The 22882-nt window shown below is 42.3% G+C and overlaps 1 protein-coding gene across 1 annotated transcript in view; it reads left to right on the top strand.

Annotated features, from left to right (window-relative positions):
- Positions 1 to 22882, top strand: part of PTPRT (protein tyrosine phosphatase receptor type T) — a gene marked incomplete at its 5' end in the record, with an annotated part of 453063 nt that overhangs the window by 160195 nt on the left and 269986 nt on the right. Inside the window, 2 exons of the mRNA XM_084218107.1 lie at positions 15734 to 16005; positions 20656 to 20737. Coding sequence (XP_084074233.1) covers positions 15734 to 16005; positions 20656 to 20737 — 354 coding nt within the window. The remainder of the gene's footprint in view (positions 1 to 15733; positions 16006 to 20655; positions 20738 to 22882) is intronic.

Below are 22882 nucleotides of genomic sequence, written 5' to 3'. Positions count from 1 at the left end.
GCTATTGGAGGAAGAAATCTTATTCATTTACGCATTTGAAGATGTTTTCTTATTTCTCCTGTGATTTTTTTCACCACATCTGTCTGGTTGAGTGCAATCTGAAAGACAACAGGGGCATTCAGTTTTCTTTTGGAGTTGCCTTCTTAAGCCAAGATGGTTTAGGTTGGAGTATCCTGCTGATTCTTGTGCTACCTGTGCTCTGCACAGATCAGAGTTCTGAACGCTTATTTGACAAATACTTTGAAGACTTGGGGATGTATCTGTAAAAGATAAAGTTACCAGGGTAGTTTTCTGGTGTGAAGAGATCTGAGAGCTTTAATCACTTCAGGGAAATATCAGCAACTTGTAACTATGACATGCAGAGACACACATGTTTATCAAGAGATATTGCTGAATTTCCTTACAAGCCAGGCATCTCTTTAATGCTTGGTGTGGTATTGTCAAGACAACCAAAGGAATAAGTGACACCAAGTGGCATTTCTAGTGGCAGAAGCACAGTGAATATCTGTCACACTGTGTGTGGTTTGGGTAAATCTAATGTACATCCCAAATTACACTATTATTGTCCATGGATTAAAAACTCCCATGTCCAGAGGCTGACAGGAATCTGGGGGGTGTGTTTGTGTGTCTCTGTGTGGAGGATGGCATCCAAATTCTATTCTTTCAACTCAGGTGGAGTTTGCAAGTGAAAAGCTGAATGAAAATCATCCTGGTTTGCTAGAACTGTTAAAAACCACGTTCTAAAAATGAGCACGATGTGGATGTTGGGAAAATCTCCATCCCCAAATCCACATCAGAACAATGTTGATGCTTGGAACTGTCTAGAACACAACTCTTCAGTAAGGGTAGAATTTGATGTATTAAACTGGGAGGAGTAGGAATATGATCCTGGATTAGATTTGTGTAGCAGAGATTAATGAGAAAACTGCAAGCTTAACTGTGTCTGCATGCTCAGAAGGTCAGGCTGTGTGTAGGAATTTGTGAGCTAACTCAGTGTAAATCCTGCATAAATGGCTTGTTTGTTTGCAAGACCGTGAGGGGTAATTATTTTTCAGGGATAGATAATCCTACTGAGAAAATGCTTGTTAATAATTTGGCACTGATGCTGATCATGCTGAGTTCAGGGGGAGGTTCATTTGTCTGGGTCATTTAGAGCAGGATCAGAACCCCTGAGAGAACTGCTCAAGTGTGTTTTAATTTGAGTTCCCTCTACTCAAGGTGTTTACAACCTGTTTCAACTGCAAAGGGTTGGAATTGTAGGATAAGCCTTGCCTGTGGAAAAGTCTCTGTTCCCTTTTGAAGTCCTGCCAGGACTGAAGCTGCATTCAGGTTCCAAAACATGACAGAAGTTTCTACTTTACCTCTTGGCCACCTGAAATGCTCTGCTGTAACAGATTGCCTAACATCCAATCAAGCCACAATGTTTTATATTGTTCCAAGATGTTTAATTTAGAATTTTAGTTTTTATTCCTATTTATGCCAGGAACATCTCTCGGTATTCTTTGTCTGTTAATGAGCAAAATGTGTAATCCCCCCAAATGTTTTACACCTGCTTAAATTACAGCAATTTTGATAAATAGAATTAGTGCATTGAAAGTGTGTCAGAGAGCTGCTTTTTTACTGAAGTGTCTGCAGATCTTGCCATTGCTTCCAGTGGAAGAATTAAGATGAGTCTGCACACAGGAAACTACTGGCAGCAGTAGTGTGGATCTGAGTGTGTTTCAAACACAGAATCAGGATAGTTGGGTTGGTTTGGGTTGGAAGAGACCTCAGAGATCTCATCCCACCCCTGCCATGGCAGGGACACCTTCCACCATCCCAGGTGCTCCCAGCCCTGTCCAGCCTGGCCTTGGGCACTGCCAGGGATCCAGGGGCAGCCACAGCTGCTCTGGGCACCCTGTGCCAGGGACTCAGCACCCTCCCAGGGAAGAATTTCCTCCTAAAATCCATCTAACCCTGCCCTCTGACAGTTTAAAACTATTCCCCCTGTTGACAGGACTCTTTCCAGCTCTCCTGGAGCCCCTTTAGCTCCTGGAAGGGGCTCCAAGATCTACCCAGAATCTTCTCTTCTCCAGGCTGAATAGCCCCAAATCTCTCAGCCTTTCAAATAAATGTAAGCTTTGAGGATAAAAATGGCATTCAACTCCCCAAAATGAAAAGGAGTCTACTAAGAATAATTTCAAACTGTAGTGTAGGGACTTGAAACTGGGGTGAAGAGAGAAGCTCAGAATAAGAATAGGAGATTGTAGGTTTATTTAAATCTCCAGCTTGCAGGAAATGGGAACTGGTGAGTCAGTGAGAACAGCAGTAATTAGCTGCTTCACTCAGAGAAAATGCATGCTTCAGAGGCTCCAAATGATTACTTTGCACTAGTGTTAATTCTAGAAATTACTGTGTCTTTTTATGGACCTTTCTGGTGGATGTCAGACCGAGGAAGTGTTGGGCAAACGACTGGTTATCATTTTGGTGAGGAACAACAAGGCTTGGATCATCTGAAGAGGTTTTGGAGTGAAGTGGCTGCTTTGCTGATGTATTTCTTTCATAGCTGTTTAATTGAGCAGTAAATAGAAAAGCAGTGGGAATTTTTTCTTTGAGGAAGAGAAAATGGGGATGATTCCAGGAAGGTTGGAGAGAAAATGATCAAAACAATAACAGAAAGATGAATCCATTTAGGCTGGGTCCAGCACAGCAGACTCACCACCAGAACCTTTGCAGAGGAAAACTCTGACTTTCTATTGTGCAGAAATTACCGTGCCAGTGTAATAATGGATTTATTTCAGAGCTTTTGAAATACCCTTCAGAGTTTATTATCTAAAGCAATCCTCAGGGGGAAAGAAAACTCCCTGTGGGTTTTGAAGGTGAGTGCAGACAGCAAATAGTCAAAAGTGTCAGAGGGATCACAACTGATGGCCCAAATGTCCTTCCTAATAATGCATTAAATTCCACTCTGTGAGAAAATATGAACAATTGTGAAAGAAAAAGGTGTGGGGAAATATGAGGAACTCAAGACAAGCTAACAGCTCATCACCTTGGGGTAGACTGGGGGAAGTTTCTCATAAAGAACTTCTGATTTTTGGTGAGCACCATGAACTCTGCTATCTCTACAAACTCAATGTATTCCTGGCAATCTGAACCAATCATTTTGCTGTGGCAGGAACCACGGGGAAAAGGTGGATTTAGATGGATCAAGGAACTCAGCAGTTACAATATTTGAAGTTCCCATCCAAGCAGTGCTATCAAGTCCATCTGCCATGGCCTGCAGAGCTCAGAATGGCTCTGGTATTATCCTGCCCTGTTGGTTTTCAGCAGGAAAATCTGGACCAGAAAATGTGATTCAGTAGATACCATTAATTTCTAATAAAAATTTAACAACGTGCACATAACACTGTTTATTTCAAAATGAACTGCAGTCCACGGGAAATAAATCTCTCTTAACTTTTGGGCAATTTAGTAAAAAATGTTTACACATGCATCCAGCTCAAAAAGCACATGGGACCAACAGCCTTTGTAGATACTGGTAATCCTGTTTCTGCCTAATATCAAAAAGACCAAGAAGTGAAACATGATAAAATATTGCAAATGATGTGTCCTTTAAGCGTACTGAGGCTATTTGATTAAAACAGGGCACGCATACAGCAGCTCAAAGGCAGCGTGTTTCAAGCTACTCAAAAAATGCTTTGCTACTAAACACAAGTGCAAAGTTATTTGAGCAAAAATACTTGTCAAATTTCAGTACTATCAGATGTTTCCTTAAATAATGATTAGACTTTGGTGTAATGATGGATATAGTCTAGCAATCTTTAATTATTACTGTGTGGTTTTGGATTTCTTTAAGCACCAATACTGTGTTGTGGTGGGAACCAGTCACCAAATTCATCATTTGATGCAAAAATAGCTGCTATTTGGATTAATTTACCCTGTTATCACAGAGACTTAGGCACCTTCTGTGAACACCAGGACCAGCCACTGTGGGCAACTGAGCTCCTTCAAGCTGGAATTTCCTTTTCTCTCTGTTTTTTTTTAAATATAACTTAGAAACATTCAGCTGGACAATGCCCCCCTGCATGGTGCAATCCCCTGGAAAAGAGGGTGTTGGTAGCAGCCCCCCTGTTTAGGCTGCTGCAGTTCTAACAGGGGTTAAGATACAAACAAACACTGAGTTTAGAAGAAAAATCTGGTGTGATTTAATTCCCATGGGAATGAGCAAATGCTGGTGATCCCAGCTGGGAAAGCCGTGGGCTGGCCGTGGCTCCTTCCCCCTGTCCTGCACCAGCCTCTGCTCTGGCACTTTGGAGCTGCTCCTTTTGGGAAATTGTTCTGCTGCCATCCTCTGTGGTGGCTTGTGAGTTGGCCTTAATTATTTTTGAGCCCACTCTGCCAAATTCCATCCTTGGCTGCGCTGCAGCTCTCCCAGAATAGCAGCAGTGACTTCAGCAGCACCCAGTGCTCAGAAACTGAGCTCATCAAAGTTGAAAATTTGGTGCAAAAATAGCTCAGCCTTTGACCTTTAACATATTCTGAGTTTGGAGCTGTAGTGTTGATTTCTTAGATGTACACAGAAGTGACCATATGGTTAGAGCAGAGTTATGTAAAATTGAAGACACAATTCCTTTTCAGACATCACTTGCCCTGGTTGCCTTTTGGCATTACATTTAATGTGTGCTTTCTGTCACAAATAGAAAAGGTAATAATCCCTCTGCAGTTTCCTAGAAAATGTTACATATACAAAACATATGGAAATGTTAGCTGAGCTGCAGAGAACATAAATGTTGGCTGGCAATGGAGCTGCATGCCTGCTAATGAGACATTTAATTCTGGCTGACATGGAAACCGCTCCTAATACTCTAGAATTATGTAATAAAATATATTTAGCTATTTGTCTTTAATGATTAAGCAAACAGAGAGCCCAATGTATTGAAAATAAATATGTGCCTGAGCTGTGGAGCTCAGTGCTGCCCAGAAAAGTGATGTTTGCACCAAAATACTTCTGGCAGCTGCCTGGCTGATGCCAAAGGCAATTCAAGAGTGGTTTCCACAAAGCCCTTGTTGGTTCAACCTTTAGGGTCCAACTGGCCCAGCAATTTAGATTTGATGTCAGTTTTAATTAACCACAGCAGCACAAAGATAAGCACAGTTTATTAACTTGCCACGAGCAGGAAGCTCTGGGTAGAGCTGTCTCAGCTGATGGTCTTGCAAAGCTTTGGAGACACAGAGGCTTTTTTTAGACACAGTAGACTGGAGCCTGAGAACCTTGAACAACACCAGGGTAACCACCTGAGAGCATTCTCAGGCTTCAGAGTAGCCAAATTAAATAAATTCAATTATGAATTATTATTATAATTGTAATTCCTTGTTGTGGACCTGGAACCATTCATCCGTGCACCTCTCACAAATGAGGCTGCAGCCAACAGCTGCTGCATCTTTGGGAAGGGAGAAGGAGGCAGAAGGGAGTTTGTGGTCTGTCCTTCATCTTTTAAAGTGTTGTTAGGGGAGAGGATTAGGCAGAAATAAAAGTATGTGTTCAGAGAAAAAAACCGAGTTGGAAAATAGGATCAACACAAAATAAAAGTTGAGAGCAAAGGCTGCCTGGCAAAGGATTGTTGTTAAATTTGTAATGGCTTAATTGATCAGCCACTGGATCTGGGTGATGCAGAGCAGTCTATGAGGATAATCATGTGTTGTTAGAAGCTTTTTTCTGTGTCTTTTCACCATTGCATAAATCAGACCTTCATGGGACAGAGAGCACTGGAAACCTGACTTTTTAATCCAAATTTTGTGCATGTCATGTACATTTAAGCATATCAGATCCTGTTTCTGGAGAGAGGTTTTACACTGGGAAACAACAGATTTTTTTTGGCTTGCTGCCCCCTCCAAGGAGAGCTGATGTTGCAGTGGCTGAGATGCAGTGATTTAATTATTCAGTTGCTTGTAGTCACCAACCTAAAACATGTGTTCTTTGCATCTGTATCCACCTGGTTGGAGAGATTTTTATTTTTAACCACAGGGTTTTGACAGGATACAGAATTTAATTTTGAAAATAAGCACTGTGTTTGAATACAAAGCTGAGGCACACAGAATAAGCAGCAATTACTTGTTCAAAAAGCACTGACCATTTCCTCTGAACTCCTCTCCTGGCAGTATTGAGAGGAGAGGTGCATTTGGCAGCAGGTTATGCCTCAGGTTAAATCAGGTGAGGAAGGGATGGTGAATCCTGAGCCTTCTGGAGCAACATCTGTGGGAGAGCCTTTGAGCAGAGGTTGTGACTCCTGTCCCCACAATGTCTCTGGGACTTCACTTTCAAGGTTCAGCTGAAATAAAGCTCTTGGGTGTTAAGAGCAGGAATTTTGATGCCATTAAGTTTGCAAGGTTTAGTGGACATTTTCATCAGTTTTGGAAGATAATCACATAACAAAATTAAATTTGCAGAGAATTCTCGACTATTGTTTGCAGTGAATTGTATGGTTTTTATTACAAATGCCATTACCTGATAGACTGGTGTAACTCCATTGTTAATGGACTCTTTTTTAAAATATCCCTGCCAAACAATTTGTGCCATGTTTGTAAATAATAGAATAAGGACACTGTTGAAGGAAACTACTGCAGTGACCTTAGCAATAGCGAGTGCTGGCAATGAGTCTGTTAAAGATGTTTTTCACTGCTGAGATTTATAGAATTGTTTCTGATTCTACAGCACACATAAGTTTTTGCTTCTCAGTGAACCCAGGCTCTCAGCTGAGGCAATTGGGCTTTTATTAAAGAAAAGTTTATAAAATGTGGAGGGAAAATTCTAGAAATAACAGTGGACTCTTGAGAGGAGCATGAGATACGTTGTGCATGTGGAGACCCCATCCCTGGCAGTGCCCAAGGCCAGGCTGGATGGGGCTTGGAGCAACCTGGGACAGTGGAAGGGGTTCCTGCCCATGGTAGGGGGTGGAATTAAATGTTTTTTAAGGTTCCTTCCAACCCAAATCGTTCTGGGATTCTCTGATACACAGAGCAGCTGCCACATGGCTGTAGCTGTAGAGCAAAGGTGTTTCTCCTGAATTCTTGTGGACAATTATTTGTGTGGTAAATAAAAATGTGAGTTTGTTGGTGGGGAGGAAAATGTGGTTGGAGTTCTGATGCTATTCTAGCTGCAGCTCTCCATGGTGATTTTTGAGGAGGAAAGGGCTGTGCTCTAGAGATGCAGGTGGAAAGCCATGCTGGATCACCTTGCACCACTGAAGTGAGAAATGTGTCAGGAATCTTTGTGATAAATTGTGCAGTGCTTGTTAGAGACTAGAAATGTTTGGTGTCAATGCCTTTAGGAGCTCACTGACTCAACAAATGCCTTCAGAACAAATGTCTGGAAGTGCAGTGAAGTATCATTGCTGTGTTTGTGTCCACAGCAATGAGAATTCATTTTTTTGGTGTTGATTTTCCACACTGGATCCAACAGGTTTCTATATTGAGTACAGACTACTGGAGACCACTCTGGCCAGAAACAGGCAATAGAGAAAGAGCTGTTATTTCCTTTTTCTGCCTTGTCACTTCTGAGGTGTTACAGTCAGTTTTCTTGCACTTCTAGATCGTGCCATGGTGAAAAACTGAGGCAATAAGTCCCTCCTGTGCTTAAAAATTTCCTCTTTGTCTCTTCTGTGTTGGACGCTCTCACCCTCCCAAGTGCTGCTTTTCGTTGCTGTTCTTGAGAATTCTGTCTTCATGTTTCAGCTGAATTTTCTTCAGGCCAATAAAGAATAAAAACCTGTGTCACTGAGGAAATGATGAAGTCAGAACCTGAGTCCTGAACTTTCTATTGCAAATCTCTCAGTCTGTGTCATTGGCTGTCCTTGTCGAGGCCACAGAATGATGTTATCAAAAGTTGCACAAAATGTTACACTGCTGGAAGAATGCTTTTAACAACAGAAGCAGCTATTTTTATTATTGATTTAAATAATCTTGCAAGGTTAAAAGAGCATCCCATTAACAAATGGAGTCCTTCCCAAGTCCCTGCTTCACAGCCTCTTGCAGGAATCCCATTATCCCCCTTAAAGCCCTCTGCTAATTAGGTTTTTGTTGGCTTATTTGTCACTTGATCACCTCCCATATGGATTTTGTAGTTGAAGAGGGTGTGGTGACTCTGAACCACCAGAAAGTCACTAAAATGTGATTTTATTTTTTTTCTTTGCAATCCATGATGTAGTTTTGCTTGCTCCTTCTGTCAGGGGTAGTTTAATCTTCCCCATCCAGGTTGGTGAAGCCTCTGCAGCAGATGCTCCTTTCCTTCAGCATTAACTTCAGGGGGGAAAAAAGGGAAGATGCCACTTGGCTGGAGACAATTCTGATGCTTCAGGTTCTGGCTTTTATATTTTTCAAATTCTGTACTACTTTAGTGTGTGGGTCTGAGCTTCACAAGAGGGGATGGTGAGCTCTGCACAGAGCAGGGAGACAAAACAATTCCTTCTCCAGCTGGGGACCAAGGACAAATGATCCAAAGAGCATAAACAGTGGTGGTCTGAACAAAGAAAAGCAGGAAAAATCGGACTTGCTGGACTAAAGCTATAATTTGACAAGTAACTCAGAGATGCAAATGGATCAAAACTTATAAAAGTGAGAGACCCCCGGGACCGCTCACCCATTTTTTGTCCATTTTGGGTTCATCTTGGGTGTAGCCTTCATGAGGCACCAGTTCTGGCTTGTGAGCATCATTCAGTGTCTGTGGGTCACCACGATTCAGGCTTTGGCCAGCCCTTGTAAGAGGAGTGTAGTTTGCAAACGAAGCACTCGTGCTTTATGGGCAGCGGTGTCTGGGTACTGAAATGCAGCAGTCATGCGTGGCTCAGTCATGCATGGCTCAGTGGAAAACTCTGCAGCTGGCATTTATAGACCTGTGGGAAAGCTGCTTTTCCTAATTCTGAGCAGAGTCCCACAATTCTTTGGTTTTATGTATAAAGCAAAGGCTTTGCAAGCTTCTCCCCTCCCAAGGCCGTTTGGAAGTGGGCAAAGCAGAACCACTTTTGCACTCATCTCTCAGGGAGGACTGGGAAACTGTTTATGCCACAATCTTTATTTTAAATATCTACGGCAAATATTTGAGGTAATATGAGATCAGTCTCATTCTGAAAAGATTTTTCTTACAGAAATCGCCCAAAATCGTAATTCTTTTCATAACATTCATTTCCAGAAGAAAAGCTTTTTACAAATGGTAGACTATCTCTTAAAAAATTCTTTCCTATTATCCAACAATTTCCCAAGTGAATGAATTGTCCTCATGAATGATACTGAACTCAGCTTGCCATTTACATTCATATTTATCAGCGAATCAAACAATTTCATAGCTAAATTAATTCAGTATGACTCACAGTTAAGAATTAAACCCCATGGGTTTGATTTTGCCCTAATGCATGGAAAAGGGATGTGCTTATGAGATTTAGAATTTCTGGGTTTGTACAAACGCTGCTGTCTGTAGTACATCAGTGAGGGGAAGAGATTTCTGAGCCTTTATCCAGTGTTATACACAAAAACAGATGTAAAAATGTGGAAAGGGTGCAGCAGGTAGGTAATCATAAATTTCATAAAATAAGAACTACAAATTAAGTTACAGAATCTTAAAACACATGGAAATATTAATTTATTTTCCCCACCATAATGTAAAATCAAACTCCAGACCTCATTGACAGAATCTTATTCCTGACTCAACAAAAACAATGAGAGAAAGATCATTCTGTGGCTAATTAATAAATGGGGTTAATGCAGCTCTTGACTTAAAAAAAAAAATCTTTATATTACTGATTTTCAGGAGATTGGAATGGTAAATTCTGCTTCACAGCACCCTGTGAAGAATTCTTATATTCTGCTTAAAGTGGCTGCTTTGCCACTGGTGGAAACCTGCTGTGGAGGTAGATGGACTTTGGTTATAGTGTCCACAAACATGTTTTGTCATAATTAACATATGGAATGTTCAGTGTCTGCTCTGCTGCCTTTAGAGTGACCTGAGGGTAGTTCAGAGAGTCCCCTTGTTCTGATCTGTGCTTCTCCAGCCATCCCTGTGATAAAGGGATGGATAAAGGGAAAGGGTGCCATGCTCTGGCTCAGTGTATGAGGCAGTGAAGTGACCCTGGTCCTGTCCCCTGGGAATGGAGCACTGGGAAAGGGTCAGAGCACTCCTGCAAAGCAAAGCCTCACCTCGTGAATCCTCTCCTACCAGGAGGGGATCAGCAGTGCTGAGTTAGTTTGTACCGCAGCAGGTGCCTGGAGGATGAGAGACAGAGGATCTAACTGGAAATGAGAGGTTTTGGACTGAATAAAAGGGAAAAAAATATGAGAGTAGTCAAGCAGTGGAGGAGGTTTTCCAGCAGGGATGGGCAGTTCTCTGGGGAGGTGTGGAGGGCTCAGTGGTAAGCTCTGGGCTGATCCTGCTTTGAGCAAGGGCTTGGCCTGAGGCCCCTTCAGCCCAGATTATCCCATGTTGCTTTGTTCTGCCTTAACAAGGACAGGTGTCAGACTCACTTTCTGGAGATAGAGTTGTTCTCTGGCAACAAACACAACTGTGTCTGAAAACAGGCTGGTGCACCTGCTGGAAACCTGCATCTTGATGTCAGGAAGAGTCTGCTCTTTAAAACAACACCCTACACCTGGGTTTGGCGTTCAGCCTTTTAGAAGCCTCATTTTGCAGCGGAGCATTTTGACAGCTTCTCCTTTCAAGTCTTTCCTGCTTGCTGTAATTTGACTTTTGAAGCAGCTCAGCTCTTCAAAGCCAGCAGTGAGACAGCACCAGCCGAGGTCTGCCGGGCACTGCCGGCGGCGCTGCGCTCCTTGGGCTGTCATTTGTCAGAGCACACTCGTGTAAACTTAATGAACAATGTGCAAAGCCATTAAAAACTCAATTATGGCCTCCTCTTTACTGCAGACGTGAGAGGAGGCGAACATGAAGTGCTGATGTGTAAACACAATAGCCACCATCTGCTGCCGAGCGGCGTTTGCGCTCCGCAAACGGGAGCCGGGCTGCAGATGCATCAATAATAGGACGCTTATCAAGGCATCATTATCCACCAAGCAGGGGAAAAATTGAAATTTATGGCCAGCTAGAGAGCACTTCATGGTTTAATTCCCCAATTTTCAGCGGTATGTTTAATAACTAGGAGAGAGTGGCGTTTTATGTTCGTGCCGTTGGAAGGGATTTTTGAAAAGGAATTTATTTACAGTCTCGCCATCCTCCTTGCTTCTGACTGATCTGAGCATAACACATTCATTTTTACATAGTCAGGATAAAACCAGCAAGATATTAATTAATTTAACCTGTTGATTCAAGAACACCATGTTTAATTGACCTTATGCTCAATTTGCTTGAATGAGCTTATACTTTTCTGTCAAATAAGCATAAAAAAAGAACTTTTATCCAGCATAGATAATTTTTCCCTCCAAATTTAATTTTTTTCTGCTTAGTGTAGTGTTGGAAACTTGAACTTTTGTAAGGAAGTAAACAAAACAATGAAACTCAATGATATTTTTGTTTCTTTTTTTCCCCAATTGGATATGCAACAGTCTAAACAAGAGTTTCTCCAAGATTTCTTTTATTCATATTCTTGCCTGGAGACATTCAGGAGGCTTTCAGTCATCTATTAGTCAATAGTTTCCATTTGTGACATGTTAATTCATTCCTTAGTCCTTTGTATGAGTGGAAAGTGTGACAAGTGATTTGTTGGTGCCAGAGCAGATTGTATCTCTTTTATTTGCACATATAGGCCTATAAATTGAGAATAAGTCCCATCAGCTTCAGCTCTGTGCTCAGCCTAAAGAAGGCTGTCAGACCTTAAATCACAATCTGTCAATTTTCATTAAGGATAATGAGGAAAACCACATTTGTCTTTAAAGGGCTGGCTTGTCTTTTATTTATTTTCTCCTGGTGGGAGCTGTTTTCATGATCTCTCACCTACTCCGAAGTGATGGATCTTGCCCACACAAGTTCCACAGACAAATTTGGAAATTTGTAAATAGGACAGTGGATCTCATCTGTTGATCTTGGAGCATGCAGAGCAACTTTGTGAAGGCCTTGGAGGACGGGATACCTGTTCAAGTTCACACTATAAAATAAAAATAAAAATAAAAATAAAGTCTATTTGGGGTCAATTTATAGGATATAGGGTATCATTTACTCACAGTTGAATTTTATATTAAATAGTATTATATTTCTATATTTCTAATATAGAAATTTTTCTTTATATCTATATAATCTATATCTATATATATCAGTGATTACCTTGAGCTGTGCCTGGGGTACCCCAGGGAAGGGTCTGTGGGGGAAGTTGCCATTCCAAGGCACTGCAGAAAGAAAGGACTGTGGCAGAGTTCCTAGGGAATAAATCCCTTTAAACAAGGTGTGAGTTCTTTTCTCTGGCAGAGATGCCTCTGTAAATGGATATTTTTAATCTTTTCCATTTTCATAAAATAATTCCTCTTATCAGGACTTTTCTTGAGAAAGTTGTGTTTCTTATAGGATTTCCTCCTGTATCTCTACACACATTGTATTAAACAAAATCAGAAGTTATAAATAGGAAGCTGGGAATAATTTATCCATGACAATTGTTTGCAAGGTTATTTTTTTAGTAATTAAGACAAATAACTTTGATAAGTGCTTTTTGGTGGATAGGTGTTCTTATTGTTGGTGTTGTCAGTTGCTGGATTCAGGTTCCCCACTCTCCCCAGAACTGTCAGCACTTGCACAAAAGGCCATGAATAGCTTGTGATTCATTATTTTGTGGGTGGCAAAAAATAAAATTGTAATTATTGCTTGGAACTTTTTAATAAAAGCTGATGTTTTTTCTCCCAGAGGAAAGCTTGTTATTTTTATATATGGATCTGTAAAAGTGAAATACTCCCTAACTTTTGCTGTCATTGAAGCACTTCCCTCCCCCAGTGCAGTTCAGGGCTGCATTGTGTTAGACACAGCACAGATCAGGGCATTCTTTAGAGCAGGATAATCTACATCCTGTCCAAATTGAAAAGAGAAAAGTTGAGAGGCATGCCCAGGAGTGGAATGCTGTGCCAGGTGCAATCAATGATGGTGTAAAAATCCCTTTTCCTGGGTGCCTCCCCAGTGTGGGAGGCACTTGGTCAAGAACCTTGTGAATGCACGGGAGCTCTGCTGTTCTTGGATGATTCTGGGCTGCACCTGCCTCCTCCAGGGTGGGCTCTGGCACATGGAGAACTTGTCTGCACTGAACTGCCCCAGGCAGAGCATTTCTCAGCAGCTGCTGGACTCCTGCAGACCATGCCCAGCAGTTTTCCAGCATCTTCCCTCCCAAATTCTCTGCAGAAGAGTGGTTCTTGCAACTCTGTACTGACAGAGATCCTGGAATCCCACAATGGGTTGGCTTGGGAGGGACCTTAAAACTCAGCCAGTGCCACCCCCTGCCATGGGCAGGGACAAATTCTACTGTCCCAGGCTGCTCCAAGTCCTGTCCAGCCTGGCCTTGGGCACTGCCAGGGATCCAGGGGCAGCCACAGCTGCTCTGGGCACCCTGTGCCAGAGTCTCAGCACCCTCATAGGGAGCAATTCCTTCCCAGTTTCCAATCTAAATCTCCCTTTTTTCAGCTTAAAGCCATCCCCTGTGTCCTGTCCCTCCATCCCTTGTCCCCAGTCCAGCTTTCCTGGAGCCCCTTTAGGCCCTGGAAGGGGCTCTAAGGTCTCTCTGGAACCTTCTCTCCTCCAGGTGAACCCCCCAGCTGTCCCAGCCTGGCTGCAGGGCAGAGGGGCTCCAGCCCTGGTGGGTCTGGGTGTCCCACTCAGCCTGCCCAAGCCTGGCTGGGTCAGGGTCCCAGCCTGTGCTGCCTCTCCAGGCCTGCTGGCACCTCTGCTTGCTGATCATAAATGTTCTCAGCTCTTAGGAACTGCACCCAAATTTCAGTTTCTCAAAAGTTTAGTTTATATGAGTAGGTTTTTAAGAGTAGTGTGTATACATTACATGCTGAAGAAGAGGATTTTATGAGCAGAGTCACATCAGCAATGGGCATTTGTCAGGATCCTAATTTTTAGACCGAAACCAGAAAGTTTGGATTCAGCTCTAATGTTTCTCCAAGTTCTTTCTGAGAATCTGGAATTTCTTGGGACCATTTTGTTTTTCCTTCATTTCCACTAAAATGCAGCACTACCAGAGACCATCTTGCCTATAAATTTTCTTAGAGCCTCTTCCTCTTCCCCAGCTGTGCTTGCATTGCACTGGAATTTTCCAATCTCTTTAAAGTGTGTAACTTTAATAATTTTTTTTTTTTTAAAGATTGACTTCTTCCTGTTGGTCCTTTACAAAATGAATATATATCATATCAACACAGGGGGAAAAAAATCTTCTGAGAGAAAGTTGCTTGTAGCTGCTATAAAATCATAATATATGACTGTTCACAGCAAAGAATTGATCCAAATGTTTGCCTGGCTCATCTGAGTCACCTGCTATGCTGAGGAAAAGGGAAAGTCAACAGGTCAGAAGTGAGGCTGGGTTTTTCAAACTCAATCTTCTGTGAACTGCAAGAGGCCAGCAGACAAACACATCTGCAGTGTGGCTTGGCAGCAGCATCAGAGCCAGGAGTGTCAAGAGGGCTGTGTTTGATTAAAAATTATCATGCCTGGCTGCTGACACACAGATTCCCCCTGCCCCATCCCAGTGTTTTCTTTGGTTCTTTCTGAGTGTGAGTGTCTGCACCCACATAAAGGAGATCCTGTAACCAGAATTGAATCAAATAACTCTCATCATCTTCTCCCTTATTGCTGACATTTGTCACCTTGATGCATCTGTGAGGAGATGAGTGGAGACACAATGTGCTATAAAATAACTGCTTGATGAATCCAAATGCGAGTTCAACATCGAGTGCCATGGTTAATATGATGCAGACTTGCAGGTTAACAAACTCATAAATTGCCTCAGTGTACGTTTCCCTCCCTAAATTCAGCCTACCCTTGCCTCCCACAAGAATTATTGTCCTGTTGCATTATTACAAGTAAAGATGTTGCTGTTGTGTTGAACCTCACTTGGTCAGGCTCTGAAAATTGGGGTTTTCTTAACATGACCTTCAGATATTCAGGTGCCAGGGGTCACAAATAGGGACTGGAATTAAGGGTGTTGGTTGATGCAGGCAAATATAAGGTGAGATCTTGCTCTGTTGTAGTGTTTGTGTTGAATAATAGAATTGTTAAGGTTGGAAATTACTTCTACAGATCATCAAATCCAACACCACTAAACCACATCCTCAAGCACCACATGCACACATTTCTTGAACACTTCCAGGGATGGTTGCTCCTCAGTCCATTCCAGTGCTTTCCAACACTTCCTATGAAGATTTTTTTTTCCCCCTAATATCCAATCTAAACCTCCCCTGGTGCAACTTGAGGCTGTTTCCTCTCATCTTGTCACTTGTTACCTGGTATTGAACGTGCCTTGGGGGCACGGTGTGCAGCAGGAGAACTTGGTTGTCGCTTGAGGTAGGAATGTGCTTTTGTTCAGAGTGACTGTGTGATCACAAGGTGATAAAACAATACAAGCAAGCCAGCATTTCTATTTTGATTTGCAAGTTATTTAATTAAAGTGGTTCTGAATCTACTGGTGTACATACCTTGCAATTTTAATATCCTTTCTCTCCCTAACTGCTGCTTCCTTCAGAGGAAGCTTTGCTTTGTGGCTTGCGGGGGACCCGCTGGCTTTTCCAACGGAGCCAAAAACCCAAGCAAACCCACTCTTTGTTCTCTTCTTCCTTCGCCCTGCAGGCTCCTTCATGATGGTGAACAGCTCTGGGAGAGCATCAGGGCAGAAGGCTCACCTGCTGCTGCCCACTCTGAAGGAGAATGACACCCACTGCATCGACTTCCACTATTACCTGTCCAGCCGCGACCGCTCCAGCCCCGGCTCCCTCAACGTCTACGTCAAGGTCAACGGCGGCCCCCAGGGCAACCCCATCTGGAACGTGTCAGGGGTGGTGACTGAGGGCTGGGTGAAGGCAGAGCTGGCCATCAGCACCTTCTGGCCACATTTCTATCAGGTAGGGGGTTGTAATATTTTTTCCCCTCTCTCTCCTTTGGATGTGTATCGTTAGATTTGAAAATCGTCACCTCCCTCCTTGAATTTTCCTCTCGGAATAAATTCACCTATAGTGGATATGTAGGCAGCTGGACTATTTCTTTCCTCCTCACTTTTTTCTTTAGTTTTTGGCAGGCTACACTGATGGATGGGAGGCAATTATTGATGAGACCTGCTTGTGGTGAAATTACCACTTGTATTGGCACTTTCTGTGGCACCGTATAACTGCAAACAAAACAGTTTCTGGATGTGTATCTGTACTCTGCATAAATCTCCCTGGATTATTTTTGGATCTTGCTTGGTTCCATAAGAAGGGACATTTTTTGACTTGGCTTTGCATCTTGTGCACATACAAGGGGTATAAGGACTTAAGATACTGATAATTTCTTGCACCACGGTAACATATGTGGATATTCTTCACTAGATCCTCAGCTCCCTCTCTTTCTAGCACAGCTTTATTTATTCTGTTAGAAGATAATTTTTCTAGGCAAGGACAAAGCCAAGGAATGTAACAGCTATGCTATTTTTTGGTCATATTAGTTTCACACCAAGTTATTAGTTGTCTGCTTCAAACTTCATGTGGCAGCTTTGCAGCCATTGTTTTAATTACAGTTAGATTGTTCAGGATTCACATACTGCTTTGCACTGGTTGAAGGGGTACTTTTGTCTTGTTTTATATTCAAGACAAACACCAAAAAAAAAAAAGCCTGGGAGGTAATTGCATCCTAAACCTTGCAGGAGATTTGATGTCCATGTGATACTAATAAAAGCCATGAGTAAGATAGGCACTGCAATAGAATGAACTATGAAAAGGCAGCAAATAGTCTGTGTATAAAAACCAGCAGGTGGAAAAGCCTCTCTTTTTCTTGCTTCTAATAACTGGGTAGGAGGTCTGTAAAATCTGAGCTGGAGGAAGATGCTTTAATGTTCTGCCTCTGAAAGAGTTGTGGATACCAGCAGAATCCACAGAGTGCACCAGGCGGGCGAGAGGGAAGGATAAAGAGATGCAAATGTGTGGGAAATGGTGTTTTAAGGGCAGTGCACAACTTGTGACTGTTCTGAAGGCACACTGGAGTGCTCCTACTCCATTCATATTAACATGATCCTGGGCACGAAGCAGAATTTGCTTCATCCTTGGTGCTCCACAGAGATAACAGAAATGATCTTTCACCCAGAAAATCGGTGCTTGAAAAGCTGCAAAAGGCAGTCTGATCTCACACTAAGAGGGATCCTGCTCTCAGATATATCAATAGGAGGCTTCCTGAGCCTCACTTAGGTCTTTTACAAGTACTTTGGCAGGTCAAGTTTGCTTTTCTTGAGCAAAAGAATCCTTTAAATCAAACAAGAATTTTCTACTGAAGCACAAAACTGAATGGATTGGAAGGCAGCAGTACCTGCCCAGGAGTAGTTTCTTCCTAGAAAATGCAAGGGCTTCTTTTTAAATTTCTGATGAGTGAGAGTGATGTTTCCTTCTGGTCATCCTTGTATTTTTGTTCCTTAAGCCTGGCTTTTAAAATTTGAGATCTGTCCTGGATATTATGGGGGTCTAGTAGACTGATTTCAGCCTCTGGTTTTGTAAACCACCTTGTTGGTGGTCTGTAGTCCTGTGAGTTTCTACATTTAAGCAAGGTTTAAGAAAAAGTAAAAAGAAAAAAAAGATAACTTGAAGCTTGAAAAATTGAAGAGGAAAATTATTGGTATTTGCCAGCATAAAGTAACACTCCTGCCTAAATAAGTCCAGAGGTGGGAGGATGACAAAACTTGAGTGTGCTGCTGCCTGAGAAGTGTCTTGTTTTTCACACTCATGATCTAGAATGTGCCATTGCAGTGTTATTTAATAAAATCCTGGGAGGGCTTGGGTTGGAAGGGACCCCAAAGATCATCTCATCCCACCCCTGCCATGGCAGGGACACCTCCCACTGTCCCAGGCTGCTCCCAGCCCTGTCCAGCCTGGCCTTGGGCACTGCCAGGGATCCAGGGGCAACCACAGCTGCTCTGGGCACCCTGTGCCAGGACCTCAGCACCCTCACACTTGCCATTTCTTTGTCAGCTTTAAATCAAAATAGCATTCCTGGAGAACTCTCTGCACACAAGAAGCCTTGACAGCCTGTTCTGTATTTTGAAAAGACCATGCAAGACCAACATTTTCTCTAAATACTGAACTCTACATCAGGAAAAATGCCAATTATCCTCCTAATGCACAGAAACCACACCATCCTGCACTGGGATGTGCACCAAAAATTCAGCCAGGCAGAACAATCTGAAGCTCTCTGCCCTGGTCTGAGGCTTTGTCAAATACTTTGAACTTTGGGGACGTGGCTGGTGGAAAACTGGTATCCAAAGCAGCTGCCAGAGGTTGTGTTTTAGGTCTGTGCAAGGGTCATAGGAGTCATCTGGCTGCAGAAGCACTTAGCTGAGATAGAAACATGGGGAGATTTATCATCTCTACCCTGGAGTTACTTGTACTTGGATTCTCAGCCTGCAAATGTTTTCCAGTGTAGCGAGAAAAAGCTCTCTAATGGTTCTTGGAGAAAGGTAATACGTGTAATCTTGAATTACTGCTTGCCATAAGGATGAACTCAGTCCCAGAATGCACCAAGGGCAGCACTAGAGCCTGCCAGGAAGGTGTTTTTTTGATGTATAGCAAGGAATGTTATTGATCCCTGCCTGGAGAAAAGTGTTGCAGCACAACAGATGAGCTGGGCAAGGCTGCTAACACAGACATTGTTGGTAAATCACAGCTGCAACGGGGGCTTGTTCACTGGGAAGGAAACAAGAAATGACTTTGTATTTGCAGACCTCAGGAGAATTTAAGGATGCTTTTTTAAGAGTGAAGCTTTGTGTTTTGTCAACTGTATTAATTTCTGTGGAGTTCTTTAAATGCAAAGCATTTTTAATGGCAAAGCATTGCCTGTCTCAGCCATCATGCCGTGTTTCCAACTGAATTGAAAAGGACATGAGTGACACTGAGCCTGAGATTTGCAGAAATGGGCACCATAAACATTTATTCCTGCCTTTTCCCCATGTTGGGTCTCAGTTCCCAGTTTTCAGGAACACCTGGGTGCTTCCATGCTTCTCACTTTGAGAGGGATGAGATGCTTCAAAATACACAAAAAGACAATAATGTGTAAGTTTGAACTGGAAAAGGACTGGGAATATCTGAGTGTAAAGCAGAACAGAATAAAATAATAAAACAATATTGCTTGAATTGAGAAGAGTCCTCTCCTCAGTGGATTCTGCACCAGTGGAGAGGATTTTTTAGAGGCTGAGTTGGTTTTTATTAGGTTGTATTGTGCTGCATTAAAGACCCTGCACATGTTGGTAATTAACCAAAGCCAATTCTCTGCTGGTGCTTACTTTTCCCATCCACTCATACTTGATGCCAGTGCCTTGGAGAACTTATAACTTGACTTGCAGATAATTGAGAATTACTTTGTTCTGGCTTATGACTTTTCACAAATGTAAAACTAAACTAAGACTTTGTAGCTGAAATGCTGCACTTGAATTCAGGTCTGAAGGGAGTTGCAGCAGAGCCGTGCATGACCTTCCCAGTAAATGTAATTTTTATCATGAATGATATTTAATTGCTAAAGTAATTATAATTTCCATGCTAAAGACTCTTATTTTATACCCTTAGTTTATGCAGTCCCTAAAAAGCCTATCAAGGACCTTGATAACACAAAACACTTGCTAATGGTTTTTAGATTCTTTTATCTTCCAGTGGCTTGCTTCTTCTAGTATTTCCTGGGCAGCCTAATTGTTGTCCAGTCCCCTCTGGAGGAGAACTTTGTTTCTGCAGATTATAAGCTTTTCTTAGCTTGTCTTTGCCTGTTTTTATGTCTTTTTTTTTTTTCCTTATGGATGTATTTCAGGAGATCTCACCTCTGTCTGTGTTTTGAATTGGGGGAAGAGATCTTAGGAAGTCATGAAAAGATAAGAAACCATGTTCTGGAAGCCCAAATGCAAAGCAAAATAAACATCAGCAATTCTGTAGTTAGAAAGGAGATTTTTGGTGTATTTTTATCCAGAGTAATATTTGGACATTTGAACCTTTTATTGTATTAAATCTTTTGATGAAGGAGATAAAGAAGAGGCTGAACAGTGACAGGCTGGGAATCCCAGCTCTTATTTAGAACAAAAAGAACTGTTGAAAACTGGTTTTAAGTAGTTAACTCTGTGTTGTAGTAGTGAATTTTAGAAGTTACAAATGCCTGGAATGCATGGTCACTGAATCAGGAAGAGAATTCTGTCTCATGTAGTTCTTTCTCCAATTTTCCAAGGCATACTGAGAACATGATATCAAATTATTTTCCATTTAATGTTCTTGGACTGGTGCTGAAGTGAATATAGGTGTGTGCATATACCAGGGCACTTTGTGCTTTTCCAAATCAGAGGTGCACAGAGCTGTCTTTAATCCTATAGAATCTTGCTCTAATCCTTTGTTTTGCTTCCCCAACAGATTTGGTGGTGCACTCACACACTGAATTGCCCTGGTATCCCTCCACTGTTAACAAAATGCCTCAGACTTGGAATACCAGCAGAATGTGGTGACTGCTGAAATTACTGATGCAAACGTTCCTTCTCAGATTTTTTTTTTCCTTTTGTATTTCAGGTGATATTTGAATCTGTCTCTTTGAAAGGACACCCTGGGTACATAGCTGTGGATGAAGTCAGAGTCCTCGCCCATCCCTGCAGTGAGCACTCTTTATTTTTCTGACTGTACCAGTGTGGTGTAGGCCCCAGTTTGTGTCTAGAGGAGAGATTTTACCCAGTTGGGTCAGCACTAAAATTTCTTGTCTCCCTCCACGACCCCTAAGGACAGTCAGCCTTGCTGAATTACCAACTTTGCAAGTTGTACAAAAGGCAAAGCTGCTCTCAGTTTATGGCTAGTGGATTTCTCTTTACTTGCTAATAAACTGATGGTTTTATTGTTTCTTAATCTTATTGCTGTAGAAAACAATCTAAAAAGTTTCTCATAATAACCAGCGTGGTTAACTTCTGAAAAGAACAACCAAACAAATTGTTTCAGTGTTTCCTTGGTAAGAGGCCTGTCCCAAAAGTCGGTTTCAACATATTAGATCTGCTCAGAAAGCTGTGCAGAGATTAAAAATTCATCTTATTCAGACACTGCACTTATAGAGGAGTAGAAACTAATGCAGGTTCATTACACTGTTCAAAAATATAAGTGCTGCATTTCTTCTATTGCAGACACAACAATAAGCTGAGGTTTATTTACTCTTTTATGTTCAAAGAAACATTGTGCCTCTGTCTTTGAGCCTAAACCTGCCTGGTTCCATTGCCCACCTGCAGTGGGGCTTGAGGACTTTGTATATTTTATGGATGTAATGTACAGTTACATGCAAAGACCTTTTTTAACAGCCCTTCCTTCTGGCTCATGGTTTCAGTAAGTCAGTGACAGCTGCTCACAAAAAAATGATGGATCTTATAGATGGGGTGAAATCAACTGCTTTTGCTGTGATCAGAATGTCAAAGAACATCTGCCATTCAATGTGACAGACATGGTTCTGCTCAAGTTTAACAGGACATTTCTGATAACTGCACTATGCTTAATTGCTGCTTAAGTAAATTATATTTGTATTTACCATGCACTCATTGCTCAGGCCTTTGGGTGCATTTACTTCATTAAGGAACACTTACAGTCTGTATTAACCAGATGTTGCTGATATCTGGCAGCATCCAGACAAATCCCCAAATGGTCTGTTCCTTCCACAGCGTGTTGGGTGATTGCTGGTCCCTTCACTGGGATAGAGGCCACTAAACAAACCCTGGGGCAGAGCCTCAACAAGAAAATGATGGGATTTAAAGCAGTTAGGCAGGATGCTGTGTTGTATCCCTGCTTAATTAACCAAACTGATTTTGAATACATTTCTTCAAGTATATACAGGTCCTTGTCAAAATTAAGGGCATTCTTGGTGACTCAGCAACAAAATGTTTGAGACAGAGTTGGTTGGTTGGGTTTTTTTGCGACTTCTTTGCAACCCCTAGCATACAGAGCTCATTGCAAGCTGAAGTTCTCTGCAGTCTCTGTAAATGCTGCTCCTGTCTGGTTCCCAGTGCTGCTTTTGTTGTGTTTTTTTGGTGTCAGTCACCAGGGTGAGCATCACCCACGTGTTCTCTTCCCTTGCACAGCCTTTGCCCCCCAGATTCCTTTTACAAGTGTTGTAAATCAAAGCACAGGGACTGTGAAGCTCCTGGTGACCCTGGAGGTTACTGAAATCATTGGTCTTAGTTCTTCATTTCTGCTTTACCCTCACAGATGACAAAGGCAGGCAAACCAAAGTCAGCAAAAAGCAGTGAAATGCCCCTAATGACGCAGTAATACAGAAAAATAAATGTATTGCTGGTGCTGCCTCATGTTTTCCTTTGTCCTGTGAAGCAATGCATTTTTCTTATGCTGAAAGCTCACTGGCTCTGTGTGCATGAGCCCTTGCTCCAGAAGCTGGGCAGACCCAAGGACCAGGATGCTGCCATTGATGGCACTCCACACCTTTGTATTTGTAGCTGACTTACAGCTGCACACCTTCAGACTGCAGGCACAAATATTGGAATTACCCCAAAATACCCTGTAGGACATTCTGACTGTCACCCAGAGGGAGTCTGCCAGTAAACCTTGATGCAAATCCCTGCTGCCCAGCAAAGCAGGATGGTTCAGAGTCCCTGTCCTTCAGGAGCTGTCAGTGAGCTGGGCTGGATGGGGCACAGGAGCAGATAAAAACATTGGACATGGTGTATGAACATGTGTTCTCTGTTCATGTGTCAAACACTTGTACATCAAGTTTCAGCCATGCACAGATGCCCACTTCCCTTTAAAGCTGTTT

Source organism: Fringilla coelebs (assembly GCF_963513975.1).
Source record: "Fringilla coelebs genome assembly, chromosome: 18".
Taxonomy (NCBI): domain Eukaryota; kingdom Metazoa; phylum Chordata; class Aves; order Passeriformes; family Fringillidae; genus Fringilla; species Fringilla coelebs.
Note: the sequence above shows the minus strand (reverse complement) of the source record. Positions and strands in the feature narration are given on the sequence as shown.